This window comes from Eleutherodactylus coqui, chromosome 10 (genome assembly GCF_035609145.1).
Source record: "Eleutherodactylus coqui strain aEleCoq1 chromosome 10, aEleCoq1.hap1, whole genome shotgun sequence".
NCBI classification, from domain to species: domain Eukaryota; kingdom Metazoa; phylum Chordata; class Amphibia; order Anura; family Eleutherodactylidae; genus Eleutherodactylus; species Eleutherodactylus coqui.
In genome coordinates, this window is record NC_089846.1 from 9,953,426 (window position 1) to 9,970,878 (window position 17,453).

The following is a 17,453-nucleotide window of genomic DNA, read 5'->3' on the forward strand; positions in this document are numbered from 1 at the left end:
AGAGAACATCGTTAAAACCTCGCCCCCCTCCTCACAACCTAGAAATTGATTGGAAATGAAGATTATGATGAGAACGAGTTTGTCTTTGTTTTTTTATCGACAGATCAATTTTCTACACTTTGGAAATACAAAAGAAGAATACTTGCAGCGTTAAAGATGACGATTTTTTATAGTCTTTTTTTATACATTTTTTTTGTTTTTTACCGTCACAAGATTTTGATTTTAAAAATGTATTGTACTAAATACCGTAAACTCAATTTACTCCAATAATACCAGGAGAACATCTAGGCCAAAACATTAAAACCAGGCCGCAATAGAACCGCCCCATATAGAAACGCAGAAAACCAAAGTGAATTGTAAATTATAATCTGGATTTAAAAAAAGAAATGACATTAAAATGAAGAAGTAAATAAAATAAAGAAAATTAGAATTCTTTTCCAAGTAATTAATTTCACAAAATAAATTTTCTTCTTTTATTGGGAATATGTGATAGATACAGAGAGGTACAAATTACTTACAGGTATAATACATAGAATATTCCGGCGATCTTAGCAAAGATTATGCATAAAATATGTACAGGATATAAAGTGACTCATTCGAGGATTTCTCCTGCCCTTCTAGTGGAGCTGTATATATATATACTATAGCGGTCATAGATAGGATCTTTACTTCATGTCTATGTATAGATATTTATATAGAGATTTATAGATTTCTTTATTTATACACTTGTTTATACAACCAGCCTTGGAATGTGATGGCAGAAAACCGTCATTTGGGTAAAATTGGAGAAAGTCTTTACAAAAATTCTAGGACTGAATTTTTCCCCAAAAAATGTTTTTCTTTGCTTTTCTCACAGTCATGATTGCCGGGTGCCGATAACAATGGTTTATCCTCCACATGTGTTAAATGATTGCATATACAATGCAACAGCTAGGGTACTTTATATGTATAGGGTTCCCATGGTAGCGATACACCTCACCTATGCACTGTGGTGGCAGCAATTCTGTATGATGCCATATGAGCCTCTTAGAAGTAATAGTAACTCAAGAGCCGCTTGGTGCCCCATATATAGGTGACATGTATCCAGTCTTATGTGACCAGTGTCCTCTGCCATCATTTTTGGTATAGACAAAGGCTGACCATAAACATTAGATGCATATTGCTGAACCTGCCGATTTTGGCAGGACTGGACAATCATCCAATGTGTACAGGGGCCTCCTGACTCTCCCCCAATAGCAGATGGCCGGGGAGATAAGGATCGAGCAGCTAGATTTCAACTGCCTGATCCTTTTATTTTTGGGGGAGATAAGCCAATGCCAGAGGATTCTGGAGGGGACAGAAGAGTCTGGTAGCGGCGTTCTTCCCTCTGTACACTCAGAGCGCATGCATACTTGGCTGAAATAAGCATACGTGTATTTGGAAAGTATCGGGAAAAAAAGCTGTCGGCCGAATGAGCATTCATGTGGGGGGTGGTCAGAAGAGACAGCTGTTGGTTGAACGAGCGTTCATGTGTGCAAGGGGATCAGTAGAGATAGCTATCGGCCATCTAGCAATCGGCCAACAACTATATTATGTATGTGGCCGCCCTAAAAATTTCGAGGACAGTTGGTAGAGACAGAAACGGTAAATAGTGATAGAAGCCACCACAGTCCAAGGCCGTAACTTATGCTAATGGAAAAGTCTCTAGACGTCTCTCTTCACAACACCATGGTGGGGATATGGTGTGCCAGGGAGGCCGGGTGTGGCACGGGCAGGGTAGGGGAGTGAGGCTGCATGGAGTTATTTGGTGGACGGTGCCTCGCACTTTTCTGGTGGGCGCGGAGGCCAGCCAGCTGTGAGTAGGCACTCTGGCAGACCTGGCATTTATACGGGCGCTCCCCGGTGTGCAGTCGGACATGGTTACGCAGGGTGGAAGACTGGCTGAATCGACGGTTGCAGAAGCGGCACACAAAGGGTTTGTCCAGGGTGTGGATCCTCATGTGAGAGCGTAGGTTGCTGCGGGAGTTAAAGCCTCTATGGCAGATTACACAGCGCATACGGCCGGACAGTACTGGTGCAGAGGAATCCACGCCGCCAAAATCATCTGAGGGTGAACAAGGGGGAAAATAGGTAAAAATCACAAAAATAAATTGAATTTTTTTATTCCTCCCCCATTCCCAAAATGTGGCTCTTCTGGGTCAGTGACCCCTGCTGGACAGGTCAGGATAATGCAGGATGAGTTGAAATTAAAAATTTTGCTACTAGATTAGGTACTTGCAGCCAGCTCTTAGGCCATGACTATATCCATGCCTGCCCTGCTGTGGCCCCGCCACTCACCATGTTTGTTCTTCTTCTGCTCCTCTTCTATGCCGGGCACACCGGGGATACCAAGGAAGCTGTTTTGAGAATTGCTATACCACACCAGCAGCTCCTGGTCTGGAGGGATTGTCTGTGGGAAAAGAAACAGACACATTTAGGGACTGGCGGCCATCATGGCATCCCATCATGCACTGCAGCATCAAATAGAACAGAGACAAAGGTCAATAAAATAATGTTGTAAGAGGAGTAGCTGATATATCAGATTATATCGGTGCTGGAGCGTCATAGGAGGAGCGGCTGATATCAATCACACATGATGTAAATGTCTCTGGAGGATATATCAGCACTGGGGCGTTATAAGAGGAGTGGCTGATATCACATATATGATGTAAATGTCTCTGGAGATTATATCAGTACTAAAGATATGTGATATAAAGTAATGATGGGTGGGCAGGGAGGTTTTTCCATCTCCTGTCATTCAGTATTAGGCCAGTCTCACACGGGCATATTGTCATTGTACGTGACAATCAATGCCAATGGCTCATTGATTTGTATTGGAACGCTCATACTTGCGGTTTTTTTCGCGCGTGTTCTGTCTTGGTGTGTATTACGCGCACATACATGCCAAGATAGTGCATGGGGTTTGGCGTGACGCAGCAAGTACACGTTATTGCATAATTGTTACCTTTTCATGCAAGAGATAAGCGTGCGGCACGCCCGCACACAAGGCATGTGAGCTCGGTCATATAATTAGAAATTGCGTGATAAGATAATGTTGTTGTTAGCCGTTTAGTCGTTCACGAACCTCGGTGACAATATCAAGCTGATACTGGCATGGATATCAGACAACTGAAAGAAGCAGTGCAAAACCGAAAAACATAGAAGGAGCTCGCATTTAGGGTCGCCGAGGGTCGTGAACGACTAAACGGCTAATATACAACATTATGTTACCACCTGAATCATTTGACAGCTCTTATATAGGGTAACATAATAACAGTATGTATAGCTGATATAAGCCCTCCGTTTATCTAGTTCAGCCGATTATCCTTCAATGTTGATCTAGAAGAAGGTAACCCCCGTCCCCCATAAGGTAGAAGCCAATTCTCATCTCAGGGAAAAAATGCTTTCCCGACTCCGAATCCGGCATTAGAGTAAATCACAGGATCATTCTCCATCTGCAGTGATCTAGTGATATAACATGTAATGTTATTACACTCCAGGACCCTCTTTTAGTGAGTTCGGGTATAAATAGATGATGGAAGAGATCTCTGTTATGACCCCTAATATATCTGTACATAGTTATTACAGCGCTACCTTGTTACAGTCCTGGGTATAGGTAGATGATGGGAGAGATCTCTGTACTGACCTCTGACATATTATGCATAGTTATTAGAGCGCCGCCTTGTTACAGTCCTGGGTATAATAGATGACGGGAGAGATCTCTGTACTGACCCCTGATATATCTATACATAGTTATTAGAGCGCCGCCTTGTTACAGTCCTGGGTATAATAGATGACGGGAGAGATCTCTGTACTGACCCCTGATATATCTATACATAGTTATTAGAGCGCCCCCTTGTTACAGTCCCGGGGATAAATAGATGATGGGAGAGATCTCTGTACTGACCCCTGATATATCTATACATAGTTATTAGAGCGCCCCCTTGTTACAGTCCTGGGGATAAATTGATGATGGGAGATCTCTGTACTGACCCCTGATATATCTATACATAGTTATTAGAGCGCCCCCTTGTTACAGTCCTGGGGATAAATAGATGATGGGAGAGATCTCTGTACTGACCCCTGATATATCTATACATAGTTATTAGAGCGCCCCCTTGTTACAGTCCTGGGGATAAATTGATGATGGGAGAGATCTCTGTACTGTCCTCTGATATATTTATGCATAGTTCATTGATGTAGCAATATGGTTCACACAGGTTGCACTTGCAGTCCCTAAACCAGGGGGGCCCAAGAGTTCCACTCATCACAGTGGCAGCCATGGCTGCTGTCTCCAGCTTCCCTCCCCCCCTGAAATGTAGCGGTGGGATGAAACTCACTGATCCCCGCTCCAGCACACAGCCTGTATATTTAGTCTGACTCCTCCCCCAGCCAATCTCCTGCTCTCTTGTGCACATGCTGACCTCTGAGAGCATGCGATTGGCAGGGGAGGAGTCTGGCTACACACACACTGCGCTCTGGGTCCCTGATCAGTGTGGGGAGATGGTGGAAACAGCAGCCCTGACTCAATTAATTTGGGGACACAGAGCGCCATAATTGCCTTGAGGGGCACAATTAATTTGGCGTCCTAAAGGGGCACTGTTACTTTGAAGCACAGAGGGAGCACTATTGCTCTGGCAGCACTATAAGGGACACAGAAGGGGAAGAATGGCATTGAGGGTACAAGGGGGAACTATTATTTTGTTGGCACTATTACTTTGGGTACATAGCGAGGGCACAATTGCTTTGTGGGGACACAGAGGGGCACTACTACCGCTGGAAACACAATTACGTTTGAAGGCACAAAAAGAGGCATTAGTATGGAAGAGGGCACTGAAAGAGAAATGGGGTAGCGGCAAGATAGGAAGAATGTGCAGAGGTGAGTCATGGCTGAAAGAAGTCTTTGTGGTGGCCTGGACCAAAATGAAGTTAAAAAACAAAAACAGATGTCACCAATGAGGGATGAACTCACTGGAGGTAACTGCACTGTAATCACTATCAGTGGAGGTAATGACACGGTATTCACTATCACTGCATAGAGCTGGTATCTGGCTATTATATGGTAACTGCATTATTTAGTGATCTACTAGAGCTACTTACTGTATCTGAGTTCGCTATGTAATAAAAATAGATGTATCCGATATGTGTATATATGTATATTTTTGTAATATAGCTGAATTATGTTTTGGAACTTGTGCCCCCGGCTGCTAGTGTTAGTGGGTCTCAGAAGAGACCCAGCGATGCAGCAGAAAGTACCGGGCAATCTATAGCCAGCTTCCATAGAGAGTAGTTAAAGGAGGGGCCCACTGGACTCTTGCACTGGGGCCGTGAGCCTTTTGCTATGCCCCTAACATAGGCATTTAGTTGGTCCTTAGCCTAGACTAACACAAATTGGGTATTGTAGTCCGCCTTTTCCATTTATTGCTTTAGTTGCCCACCTTTAATAGGGGACAATAGGCGTGCACCTCTCCTGTAGCTGGCATGAAACGGCTGATAACTGGGAACGGTAGATCCAATGCTCTATTGGGTTTGGAGTCTTCTTAAGGTCAGAAGTAGGACTGTATTGGGTTGAACTTAGAAGTCCAAGTGGTTTGACTTAAAGGACAAAAGAATCTTGAAGTCTGGACCTGCGGCGCCCCCACGCTAGGCGGTGGAATCGGTCAGCAACTCTTATTGCTCATGTTTCTCTTTTTGTGTCACCTCTGCAAGGAGTTTGTGCTCCAGTCCCCCCTGTGTGCCGCCTGGTGTCTCCTTTGACTCCTGGGTTGAGATCCTTGGTTACCAAGGACACTCGGTGAACAGGAGGTTACCATGCTCTAGTGCGATGAATAGTAAGCGTGCTGAACTGGGGCTCGCTGTGTCTTATACTGGCTTCCCAACAATGCCGCAGAGCGGTGACCTTGAGCCAGAGTACAGGCTGCGTTGAGTCTACAGAGTCTGGGATCCCACCGCCTGTCCTTTGTGCGTCAGCTTACGTGACATTTAGAACCATTGAGGTTCAGCCGCCCCCCACCCCCCCCCCCCCTCTCACCTTACAAAAAAAGAAAAATTACATCGCTTGTCAAAGGCAAATCAAAAAATGGCCGGGTGCTCAGAAGCTTCTATTAAGTAAGTGATGTTTACAGACACGGCCGCACTCAAGACTCGTATGGAGGAGACATCTGTAAACATCGCTTAGCTCAACGCGCATTCACCGTAACCTGCCATTTGTTAGACGCCAAATTGATTTTTTCCTGTTAGAAGAGAAGAGTCGCCCTTCCCGCTGCGCCACGGAAATACCAGCAAATCCTATTGTTATAGCTGATCAGTGGAAGCCATTACCAGCCCTAGAGGTGGCATGAGGGGTCACGATGACAAGAATGTTCCAGATCTTAGCTGAACCCTAAATATTATAGAGTCAACCAATCTTCTAAAATTTTTCGCACACTATCTAAAAGGGCTACAAGGTGATAAGTTGCGGGGTGCTGGGCCCAATGCCAACCCATGGGAACCTGTTTTTAAATTATTCTAGATGTTATCTGAAATGACTGCACTGTCCAGTGGAGACCTGAGGGGGGCGCTGAGCGTGAACCCCAATTGCAATTTATCCAGAAGTTAAAAAAATTTTGAAATGTTCTACATTGGTCTGTGTTTAGACCTGTCCTCAGAGGTGTGTGCTGCAGATGATGAGAGTATTACCTCAATGGCCTTGTAGAAGATGCTGTTCCCGATCTGAACCACCTCCAAGTTCTGTTCCTGCTCATTCCGGGCACATTTGATGTATGTCATCCAGCTACGGTGATCCTCCTGACTGGCGTCAATAAAATAGCGCACGGTGCTATCTTCATTGAAGACCTAGAAAGGAAAAAGGGGTAAATAATGTGTTAACTGAGAATGTGGGGATTCATACAAGAAACATCTATCTCCTATCTATTATCTCATATCTATGTATCTATCTATCCATTTTTTCTCTTTCTCTTCATCTATTTCCCTCTTTAGAATTTCCCATCAGCCCCAGGCTTTCCCTTCTTGCCCCCCCTGGTCATTGTGTTGAGTAATTGCTGATCACACAGATAATCACCATGAGATTACAAGAGGTAATTGATGTCATTGATGGAGGTGACCCAGCCTCACCCTTCCTTACACTACATGGCTCTTCAGTTCATGTAACACCACAACTTCCAGCATGCCATGACAGCCAGGCCTGCAGACCACTGCCCTATAAAAACGGTGGGCCTTCTCTGCAGACAATGATGGGAGTAGGGGGTGTTTTTAGGTGATAGACAGATCCCCCCCCCCCCCCCCCTTCATTGGCTGACACCACAGACAATAAAGCAACCCTGTGGTGGACATCAATGGACTCCATTAATCTCCCAGTCTGCTGGATCCCGTTCACCTCATTCAGTTCCTCCCCTGGGGGTTATCATCTGATCTTCTGTGACCCCCACCCTGCACGTCCCAGCGGTGGGTGCCCCTGGGACTACTCACCTCCCACATCAGGTTGTTGTTCTTGCACAGGTCCACATGCTCCGGGGAGATGACTCTGCCGGTGAAAGGGCCCATCTCAGTCCCAGCTTTGATCCAAGTCTTGGAGAAGATTCCCAGCCCTTCCCCCGGTATGGAGCTCTGGGCGATGATGACCTCGGTGGGCAGCACCAGGCTGGAGAGCTTCTGGACCTCTGCAGGAGAAAGGACCACGATCAGCTGATGCGCTGGAAGCTGCTCTGCAGCACAACATTCAGAAAGCTGACGACTATTTCACACTCCACTTAGGTAGGACAGGGGGCTGCAGGTGACTGTCGGCTGCAGTGCGTCATGCTGCAAGAAAACAGTTACCAAATTGCCGCAAAGTTCCACAGCCTGCACCCCAACATATGAGGATGGAGCACAACTCCCGACATTTAGGGGTGTGAGACCCTTGCATGCCCGGTGGAGTATAACTCCTGGCATCTGGTGATGTGAGACTATTCTATACTCGGTGGAGTGCAAATCCCGACTTTTAGGGGTGTTAGACTAGCCCGGCGGGGTACAAGTGCCGAAATATTGGGGTTGCAAATCTTTTAATGAGCGGTGGAGTACAACTCCCGGCATTTAGGGGTGTGAAACCTTCCAATGCTCGATGGAGTACAACACCAGCCAATTAGGAGTGTGAGACCTTTCAATATTCGGAGGAGTGCAACTCCCGACATTTAGGGGTGTGAGACTTGCCCGGTGGGGTACAAACATCTGGGGTTGCAAACCTTTCAATGCCCGGTAAAGTACAACTTTGTAGACCTTTTAATGCCCGGGGAGTACAACTCCCGACATTTAGGGGTGTGAGACCTTTCAATACTCGGTGTAGTACAACTCCCGACATTTAGGGGTGTGAGACTTGCCCGGTGGGGTACAAACATCTGGGGTTGCAAACCTTTCAATGCCCGGTAAAGTACAACTTTGTAGACCTTTTAATGCCCGGGGAGTACAACTCCCGACATTTGCTCAGTATCCTGCAGCCATCCATTACCGGCACTCAAGAAATTTTCATCATCAACTAAGAATATAACAAATCTTTGAGCATCTTAATCCTTTAAATAGGAAACAAATAGTATAAACGACCCAGAATATCTATTACTACAATCCTGCATTAAGATGATCAAATCCGAGAACAGATTAATTGGTCTCAATAATAATAAATGTCATCTCTAGTAAGCGACAAGTTTTCGGCTTTTCATCAAATAGATATTTCCCAACAATTTCCTCGTTGTATATAATTCTCAGCCACACAATTCTGTCCATTATATCAACCTTATTTCGCAGATTTATATAAATCCGCAACGAAATTTAACAATTCGGACTCTAAATTCAATTCCTATATGGGTGAACTCTCTGCGTTTTTTGCGCTAATACCAAATTTTGCGCCACTGTATAAAAGACAGAGTTCCAAACTTCTGAGAAAAAGGCGCAAGTGAATAGGACCGAAGGGGATTTTATTTAACACGGAACCTGCGACAATAGCGGAGATGGAGGCTATTTGTTGTGTAGACAGAGGTTAAATAGTGTCCCCCCATCTACCCGTCCAGCAATTTGTCACACTGGTAAAATGATGGGCATTCATGAAACCCAACAAGAAAGAAATGACTCATTCTAAATTCATTAGTCTGTATGGAAAGTGTCGCAGAGACACTGGAGCATCATGTAGTGAGGACTTGCTCCAAAGCTGGAGGAATTCCACCAACAAAATGGGGAGATTAGCTGCTTGACATCAAGTGAATGCTGATGGAATTAGTCTTCATGGTCAATTAGGAAAGGAACATAGAGGATAATGGGAGTCATAATGCCCCCTTCACGGATGCCAGGAGCAGGGAGCTGGATGGGGCGCAGAGTGATGAATGAGGAATGAGGACCTGAGACATCTGAAAGAATGGGCGACTTTTTTCTTCTCTGGATTCTTTTTAAGTTGGTTTAAGTGGAAACTTTTTCTCAGGTCAAACTCAAGTTAACTAAATGAATGTAAAAGCTTTTCTTTCCCAGTCTGACTCTATTACATGCCCTGCTCAACCGCGGGGAAATGGGGGGCGACACTGGGAGAGTCGGGGGGGTGGAGGGGACGCTGGGAGAAAAGCGAGGATTTCAGGGTCGGTTGGTAAATAGGAGATTATGATGGGAACTGAGATGAAGGATCATCACTACCATCATCCTCAGTTGTGGGAAAATGGAACAAAAAGTATATGAATACTAAAATTCCTATAAAATGGCAACAATAATAATGTTCCAAATACGTAAAAATTGCAACATGTATTCTTCCTGTTGCACAAGAAAAGTTGTGCAATGAAGGATCGTCACCACCATCATTCTCAGTAGTTGAAAAAATGTAGCTAAAAGATTAATACTAAAAAAAAGATACAAAATAATAAAAATGTTACAAAGTACGACTTTTATTCCTTCAGTTGGACCAGAAAAGTCGCGCCATGAATGTGAAGCTGCAGCAGAGGTGCAGGCTGCTGCCAATATGGGGTATGTGGTGGGCACTTACCTCCAGAGAATGACTGTGCCAGGACCTCCGCTGTGAAGGCGGTTTTGGGGCTGCTGTGGTTACTCTTCTCCTCAAACAGCTGCTCCCCCAGGACGTTCCTCCAGCGCCCATAGAGGAAGCTGTGCAGAATGTCCGAAGTGATCATCTCAGCCAGGGACAGACCCGGCTGCTTCAGGCCAGTCTTGAGGACCAAGGCTTCTGCGGGGAGCACTGAGCCCATCATGGGTCTGGTGAGGCTGGTTGGTAGTAGGAGTGCTGTCACCTGGTGCAGTAGGACTGTGGAGTCACCCCCCCTGAGCAGCCTCTACCTCCTCCAAGTTGCAAACTGTAGCACAATCCTCCTTGCAGCAGCCCTTCCCTCTTTATATGGGCCTGAATGACCCTCCTAATTGGTTATTAATGACCTCCCTGACGTTGTAAGATAGACTTGTTCCACAGGAGAAGAGAGCCCCCTCCTCCCCTGAGAGACTGCAAGATTAAGAGGGAGCAGAGGAGAGAAGGAAGGTGGGGAGGAGGGGAGAGACAGTCCTACACCCGCTATCCAGGCACCTGCTTAAGGATACCCCAAACTATTCCTTCTACTTACCCCAAATTCAGGAGGGGTGCAGATCATGAAGACCCCTACGAGTCAGACACATTCTTCCTTCTCTTTCACTTGCTTCTAATATTCCTTCCTTTTCTATCTTTCCTTCCTTTCCACTTTCGTTCTTTTTCTTCTTTCCTTCTTTCCTTCCGTCTCTATCTTCCTTCTGCTTTGCCCTTCTCTCATAACTTATATCACATTCCTTCCTTTTCTATTCCTTGCTTCCGTTCTTCATGCGTTATTTCTCTTCCTTCAACTCTTTCTTCAGTCTCTCTTTCCTTGTCTATCCTCCTCTCCTTCCTTCATTTTCGCTATTACCCTTTTTCTCTCTGTGTTCTTCTCCTTCCTTCTCTATTCTTTCCTTCATTTCCTCCTTCGTTTTTTTCTTTCTTACTTCCACCCATCTTTACTTCATTTTCTTTCTTTCTTTCTTTCTTTCTTTCTTTCTTTCTTTCTTTCTTTCTTTCTTTCTTTCTTTCTTTCTTTCTTTCTTTCTTTCTTTCTTTCTTTCTTTCTTTCTTTCTTTCTTTCTTTCTTTCTTTCTTTCTTTCTTTCTTTCTTTCTTTCTTTCTCTTCCTTCCTTCCATCCAGTATATAGACGCCCATCCATGCACATACATCTTGCACACACACCGCTCTCTATTCTCCTTCTATAGAGTAAGGAGCGCTACGGGATCTGAATTTCTGACTTTGTATCTTCGCTCGTACCAGGATAATATTGCAAAATTTCCAGAAATGGTTTGCGACCCCCATCCAATAACCGGGGGCAGCGCTACATTTGCTAATTACTGTTTTGGATGAACAGAAATATCCAGATAACCCGCGCCCAGTAATTTCCCCACCCGTCATCATCTTCATCAGACGGACTGAGATTCGTTCGAAAAGACTAAAATTAAACCAAATTCACAGCACAGGACCGAATCCCACCCGGAGGAGGCAGAAAACCCACCTCAGGTCTGCGCAGACAGAATGCAGGACAACTCTCAGGGAATGAAACGAAAAAACAGAAAAGATGGCAAAACTCACAGAAATGAACTTGATGTATGTATCTACAAAGGGTGTAGGTAAAGTGATAATGTAGAGAAAGCCTCCCGGCAATTTAGAGGTGCGGATAGACAGACAGATAGATAGATAGATAGATAGATAGATAGATAGATAGATAGATAGATAGATAGATAGATAGATAGATAGATAGATAGATAGATAGATATGAGATAGATAGATAGATAGATAGGAGATAGATAGGAGATAGATAGATAGATAGATATTAGATAGATAGATATGAGATAGATAGATAGATAGATAGATATTAGATAGATAGAAGAGGATAAGTAGCTAGATATTATGTACGCAAATAGATCATAATTAGACGATAGCAAGAAGAAGGAGGCTAGATACATATGAGTCAGACAGATGTTCATACAGACATATATTGAGCGATAAATACTTGATTATGTATATAGAAATGAGATGGCTGTTAGATAAATAAATATAAATATTATGCAATAGATTTTAAATAGATATGAGATAGATAGATAGATAGATATGATAAAGATATATATGAGAGATAGATATGAGATACATATATAGATGGATATGAGATAGATATGTGGGAGAGAGGTACAGAGGGAAATAAATAAAATATAATATTGCATCTACATCCTATCTATCTATCTATCTATCTATCTATCTATCTATCTATCTATCTATCTATCTATCTATCTATCTATCTATCTAGTATAAATGATGTAAGAAGTTTCCTTTCTCCTATGGATTGATATGAATATCCAATAGCTTCTAGATAATACCAGTATAAAGCACAGGCATTGCCCCCACCCCAGTTTGCTGAGTACTTTAAATATTCATGACCATTAATTGAGCCTGTGACTCTATTGGGCCATTGTTGCGGGTGTATTGGGTGTCTCTCCCTGGCTGGGTGAATGGGGTGAGTCCTTTCTCTGCTCATAGTCAATTCTTCCCCCTTTTGACTCTCTTTTGCAGGGTTGATGGTGCAGGAGTAAATGCCCGTGTGATTGCTGGCTGCTCCCCCTCCTCCCCTGCAGAATACGTCTATATTTCCAGCCCCAGCGCCCGCAGTGTCACCCGCAGGATTGTCAGGACATCAATCTGCTGGGCTGTTTTTGAGGCCAATCTGACACCCAGGGCTGGAGGCTTTCATTGAGGGGATGGTCAGAGGACAGCTCCAGTAGCAGAGGATGGAGCAAAGTGTGAATGACACTGCAAGAAAGGAGATTAGTGCTCTACAGCTGCTTCTTAGCATGGAGGAGCCCCCCCCATCCTCAGCTCTGAGCCCCATGAATAGGATCTGAGCGGCCTTTAGACTGATTTATATGTATTATGGTTAAACATTTATTGCTGTCAGTGAAAAGACTGAGAAAAGGGGCAACACAAAGGGGCCATTCTGGTGAGATGCTGCCTGGGGCAGGTACAGACAGGGGAGAGCAGGGAGAACTTTCTAACTTTCTTCTCCTTTTAACTTACTGAAGAAGAGTTTGGCAACTCAAGTGTTTCATCTATATAGGTGGTGACCTACTATTTATCATTCTGTTACATCTATCTATCTATCTATCTATCTATCTCATATCTATCTATCTAATATCTATCTATCTATCTCATATCTATCTATCTATCTATCTATCTCATATCTCTCTATCTCTCTATCTATCTATCTATCTATCTATCTATCTATCTATTTATCTATCATCTATCTATCTCATATCTATCTATCTATCTATCTCATATCTATCTATTTATCTATCTATCTATCTATCTATCTATCTCATATCTATCTATCTCCTATCTATCTATCTATCTATCTATCTATCTATCTATCTATCTATCTATCTATCTATCTATCTATCTCATATCTCCCTATCTATCTATCTATCTATCTATCTATCTATCTATCTATCTATCTATCTATCTATCTATCTATCTATCCATCCATCCTTCTCCATATGTCAATCCTAACACAAATGATATTGAGCTATATTGAGTGTGATGGTTTCTGTCCTGCACCCTGTGAGGCTCAGTCTGCCCCATTCACCATCCGGGGAGCTGTGGTCAGAAGCTTCTATTGTTCCATGCAGTAAATACTGTTTTAGTGTTGATGGATTCCCCACACTTCTCTTTGAACTCTTATATCCTCACTTCATGAAGGATGATGGGGCTTACCCCCCATCTGCTGGAGAAATCCAGACCCCCAGGCAAAAATCAGTAAACACAGCAATTCATTAAAAAGATATTAGGAGGGAAAGTGCCACAGGAGGAGAGCAGATCCAGGGAAAACCATTAGCATCAACTTCTGTTTTGAAGCTTAGTTAAAATTATAGACCGTTTTTCCCTAAATCACCAAAAATTCCATAAGATTTCTGACTTTTTTCTATGGGTTTCTCGGGAAGTTCGGTGACTTGGCCATTGCTATTGCTGCTGTTATAGCCCCCCACATTTTCTAGCTTCTGAAAGGCAACTGCGCCATGTTCGTCAGTAGTATAGGCATGTGTTCTTCAAACGTTTTAGGCTGAGTGAAGACCCCAAAGGTTGCACTGGTGGTCACCCAGCCTTTATAAATATTGGTATAAAAAGAGAATTGTATCTCAAGTTGGAAGAGTTTGGAACATTTCCCATCAGCATCCTTAGCACAGGTCACTTGCTGAGCGTGTCAATGTTGACAGGGGGTGCCATTTACAGTCACTAGCCTTCACAGATGCCTTTTTTGAGATACTCATTTAAAGAAGGTTATCCAAGATTAGAAAAACATGGTTGTTTTTCCCTAAAATAACGCCACTCCTGTCCACAGGTTTTGCCTGGTATTGCAGCTCACCCCATTCTCCTCAATGGAGTTTAACTGTAATACCAGACACAACCTGTGGACCACGGTGGCGCTATTTTGAGAAAAAAACAGCCATGTTTTGCTATTTCTGGACAAGCTCTTTGAAGGGAACCTGTCACTTCTGAAAACAAAGTTATTTACAGAACACCCTGGTAAAATTAGTCTAGTAGTCCACTAAATAGCCCCCCAAAAATGCACACTTTATACAAATCTGACACCCCTTAATGATTCCTATCGGCCAGTCAGAAGCAGGAACTGCTTTGAACATGTTTGAGAGTATCATATGATCCCCTTTAGAGATACTGATTGGCTTATAGGGTTCAATAAGGGATGGTACCATATTATGCAACCCCCCCCTTCCCCCATCAAATTTTTGATTAACTATTTAGTGAATGCCTTGATACCTAACAGCTTAGCTAGACACCTATATAAGGGAGGTGGCTGTTAAGGTGAAAGGTTTCCTTTAAATTTGGGAATGTATTACACTGACATGCCAAAACTCACGGGACAGGAACTAATATCATGTAGAACCTGGCAAAGTGCAGCAACTCAACATGGCGTCGATTCCACAAGTGCATAGAAGAGGCTTGGGGGGATGTTGAGCTGTCTGCATGGACCCCAACAGCTCCGAGGTATTTGCAAGTGCAGGATCTCTGGGGTGAATGGTCCTCTCCACCAAATCCCATAAATGCTCGCTTGGGCTCATTTTGGATGACCGTGCCGGCAGCACCATTAATATTAACTCTCCAGAACACTCCTCTAACCAGTTCTCGAGAAGTTGGGCCTGATGGCATGGTACATTATCCTGCTAAAATATCCTATCCTTGTGGGGGGACATAAAGTCCATGAAAGGCTGCAAATGGTCACCAAGCTGTGGCACATAGTGGGCACCAGTCAATGATACGTTTAAGGGGCCCAGTGGACCCAACCCATGCCATGAGAACACCTCCCACACCGGTAAGGAACCACCTCCCGCCTGCACAGTGCCTTGTTGACAACTGGGGTCAATGGCTTCATGGGGTCTGCACCACACAAAACCCCTACCATCATCCCGAAACAATTGGTATCATGACTCATCGGACCGCGCAACATGTTGCCATGTCAGTCTTCTATGGTCTAGTCAGCAATCTGAGGAGCCCAGATGAGGCGCTGTGTCCAGTGTCCTGGTGATAACAGAGGCGTTCTGGTGGGTCTTCTGCTCCCAAATCCTATGGGAGGTAAAGAACGCTGACCTACGGGATATACATGCGTGGGGTCTCGAGCACTGAAAGTGGATGCGATTATTGCCGGAGTCACTTGTCTGTTCGCATAGACAGTTCTCGCCAAACCCTGACCATGACTGTTAAGCACCCATGAGCATAAATGGAATGTCCCATCACTCTGGCACCCACCATCATGCCTTGCTCCGACTCCGATTCGCATCGCCTTGCCATGAGGACGCTGTTCAGTGTTCAACCTCACAAGATATCACCTCCCAACTTATCCAGGTGGGGTGCTACCGGGCATCACCTGGGGTAATGCCACTTCATCATCATCATCATCATCATGTACATACCGCTATCCCAGGACTTCTGGCATATCAGTGTATAATTTAATTCATTCATTCATTTTCATCTAGATCAGGAAGTTTACAGATGATGCGATAAACTGTTTATGCCACTTCTAAGAGCGAACATTGGTTCATTAACACAAAGGCTGGAAGGTGATTTCACGGGGACCTCAGAAGCGCGTTTTACTAATGTGAAAAAAATAAAAAGAGCCCCCAACGACGGACAAAGAGATTTGCAAATGTTTTCAAAAGGTTTCCTCGCCGAGGAGGACGTAGAGCGGAGTTTTCATTGAAGGCTGAGTGTGGCGCCGAAGGCCGGGCGCAATTTAATGGGAACTCGCAAATTTATTTGTTGGGAATCAAATTTAATTAGCTTAGTACAACCCTTCAGAGACAAAGACGTCTCAATCTGGAGCCAATCTAAAGCTCATTTCTAAACCAAGGCTTCTGCAAAAGTCAAAAGAAGCCAGCAAGAGAAAAGGGGACCAAGCTTGAAAAGAGGCTGGAGGGTCTGCGGGAGGGGTCTGCAGGTGACTGGCACGCGTAGAGACAAGGGGCCCTCTCCGCTACAAAGCTCCATTGAAAGAGAGTGGAAACAAATGGGGTTTTCCTCAGGTTCTGCCTCTTTAAGACTTCAGGAAAGACAAAAGATTCAATGGGGCTTAAAAAGGAGAATCTCCCAGCAGCCGGGGGAGCAGGGGCCATTAAGAGAGCGTTGGAGCAGTGGGGCCACCATTGGTTATGGGAATACTCCCAAATGGCACCTGAAGTAGTGTTTGTGCTGATGTACCTAGTTATCCGCCCCCTGATCCCCCTGCCATTAGTGAATGGGGACGGGCTGGGGCTCAGGGTAATGGGCTGGTTACAGTCTCTTTGTGTTTGGAGATATGGGAAGGGGGGGTCCTCAATATATAGGTGCTAATTACCGGCCCAACAGCTGCACAACTCACCAGCAACCAGGGAGGAAAACATGGCTGTTGTTATTTCAGGTGGTCTCTACTTCAAGGGCTTGTATATATCATAGACAGAGTGGGGAGGGCCACATCAAGCAATTGTATAGGACCCCCATATCCTAGGGAGGCCTCAAGGACCAGACATGCAGGAGCCATCTACAACACAAGTATTATTTAGCGGTGTGTGTTGGTATCGTTTTATCTTGACACTATATCACAGCGTTCTGTGGGTCCTGAGGGTGAAATAGTCAGATTCTGCTTTTTATTTTGGCACTGTATGGCATTACTATATAGGAGTTCTACATATTATCTTTGCACTATATGGCAGCATTATGTGGTCTCTCTAAGGAGGTATTAGTTAGATCCTGCTTGTTATCGTGGCACTATTATGTGGGTCCTGAGGTTGAATTAGCCAGATGCTGCTTTTTATCTTGGCACTATATGGCATTACTGTGTAGGAGAGATAGTTGTATCCTACATATCATGTTGGCACTATATGGCAGTAC

General features: G+C 44.3%; 1 protein-coding gene across 1 annotated transcript; it reads right to left on the reverse strand.

The window, feature by feature from the left end:
- Positions 1 to 445: 445 nt before the first annotated feature.
- On the reverse strand, positions 446 to 10,332 carry PRDM12 (PR/SET domain 12). Its single transcript, XM_066579736.1, has 5 exons — positions 10,010 to 10,332; positions 7,486 to 7,676; positions 6,697 to 6,852; positions 2,317 to 2,428; positions 446 to 2,083 (listed from the first exon to the last, which is right to left on the reverse strand). The coding sequence occupies exons 1-5, from the start codon at positions 10,230 to 10,232 to the stop codon at positions 1,698 to 1,700; spliced, it is 1,068 nt and encodes a 355-aa protein (XP_066435833.1). The 5' UTR covers positions 10,233 to 10,332; the 3' UTR covers positions 446 to 1,697.
- Between the last annotated feature and the right edge of the window lie 7,121 nt (positions 10,333 to 17,453).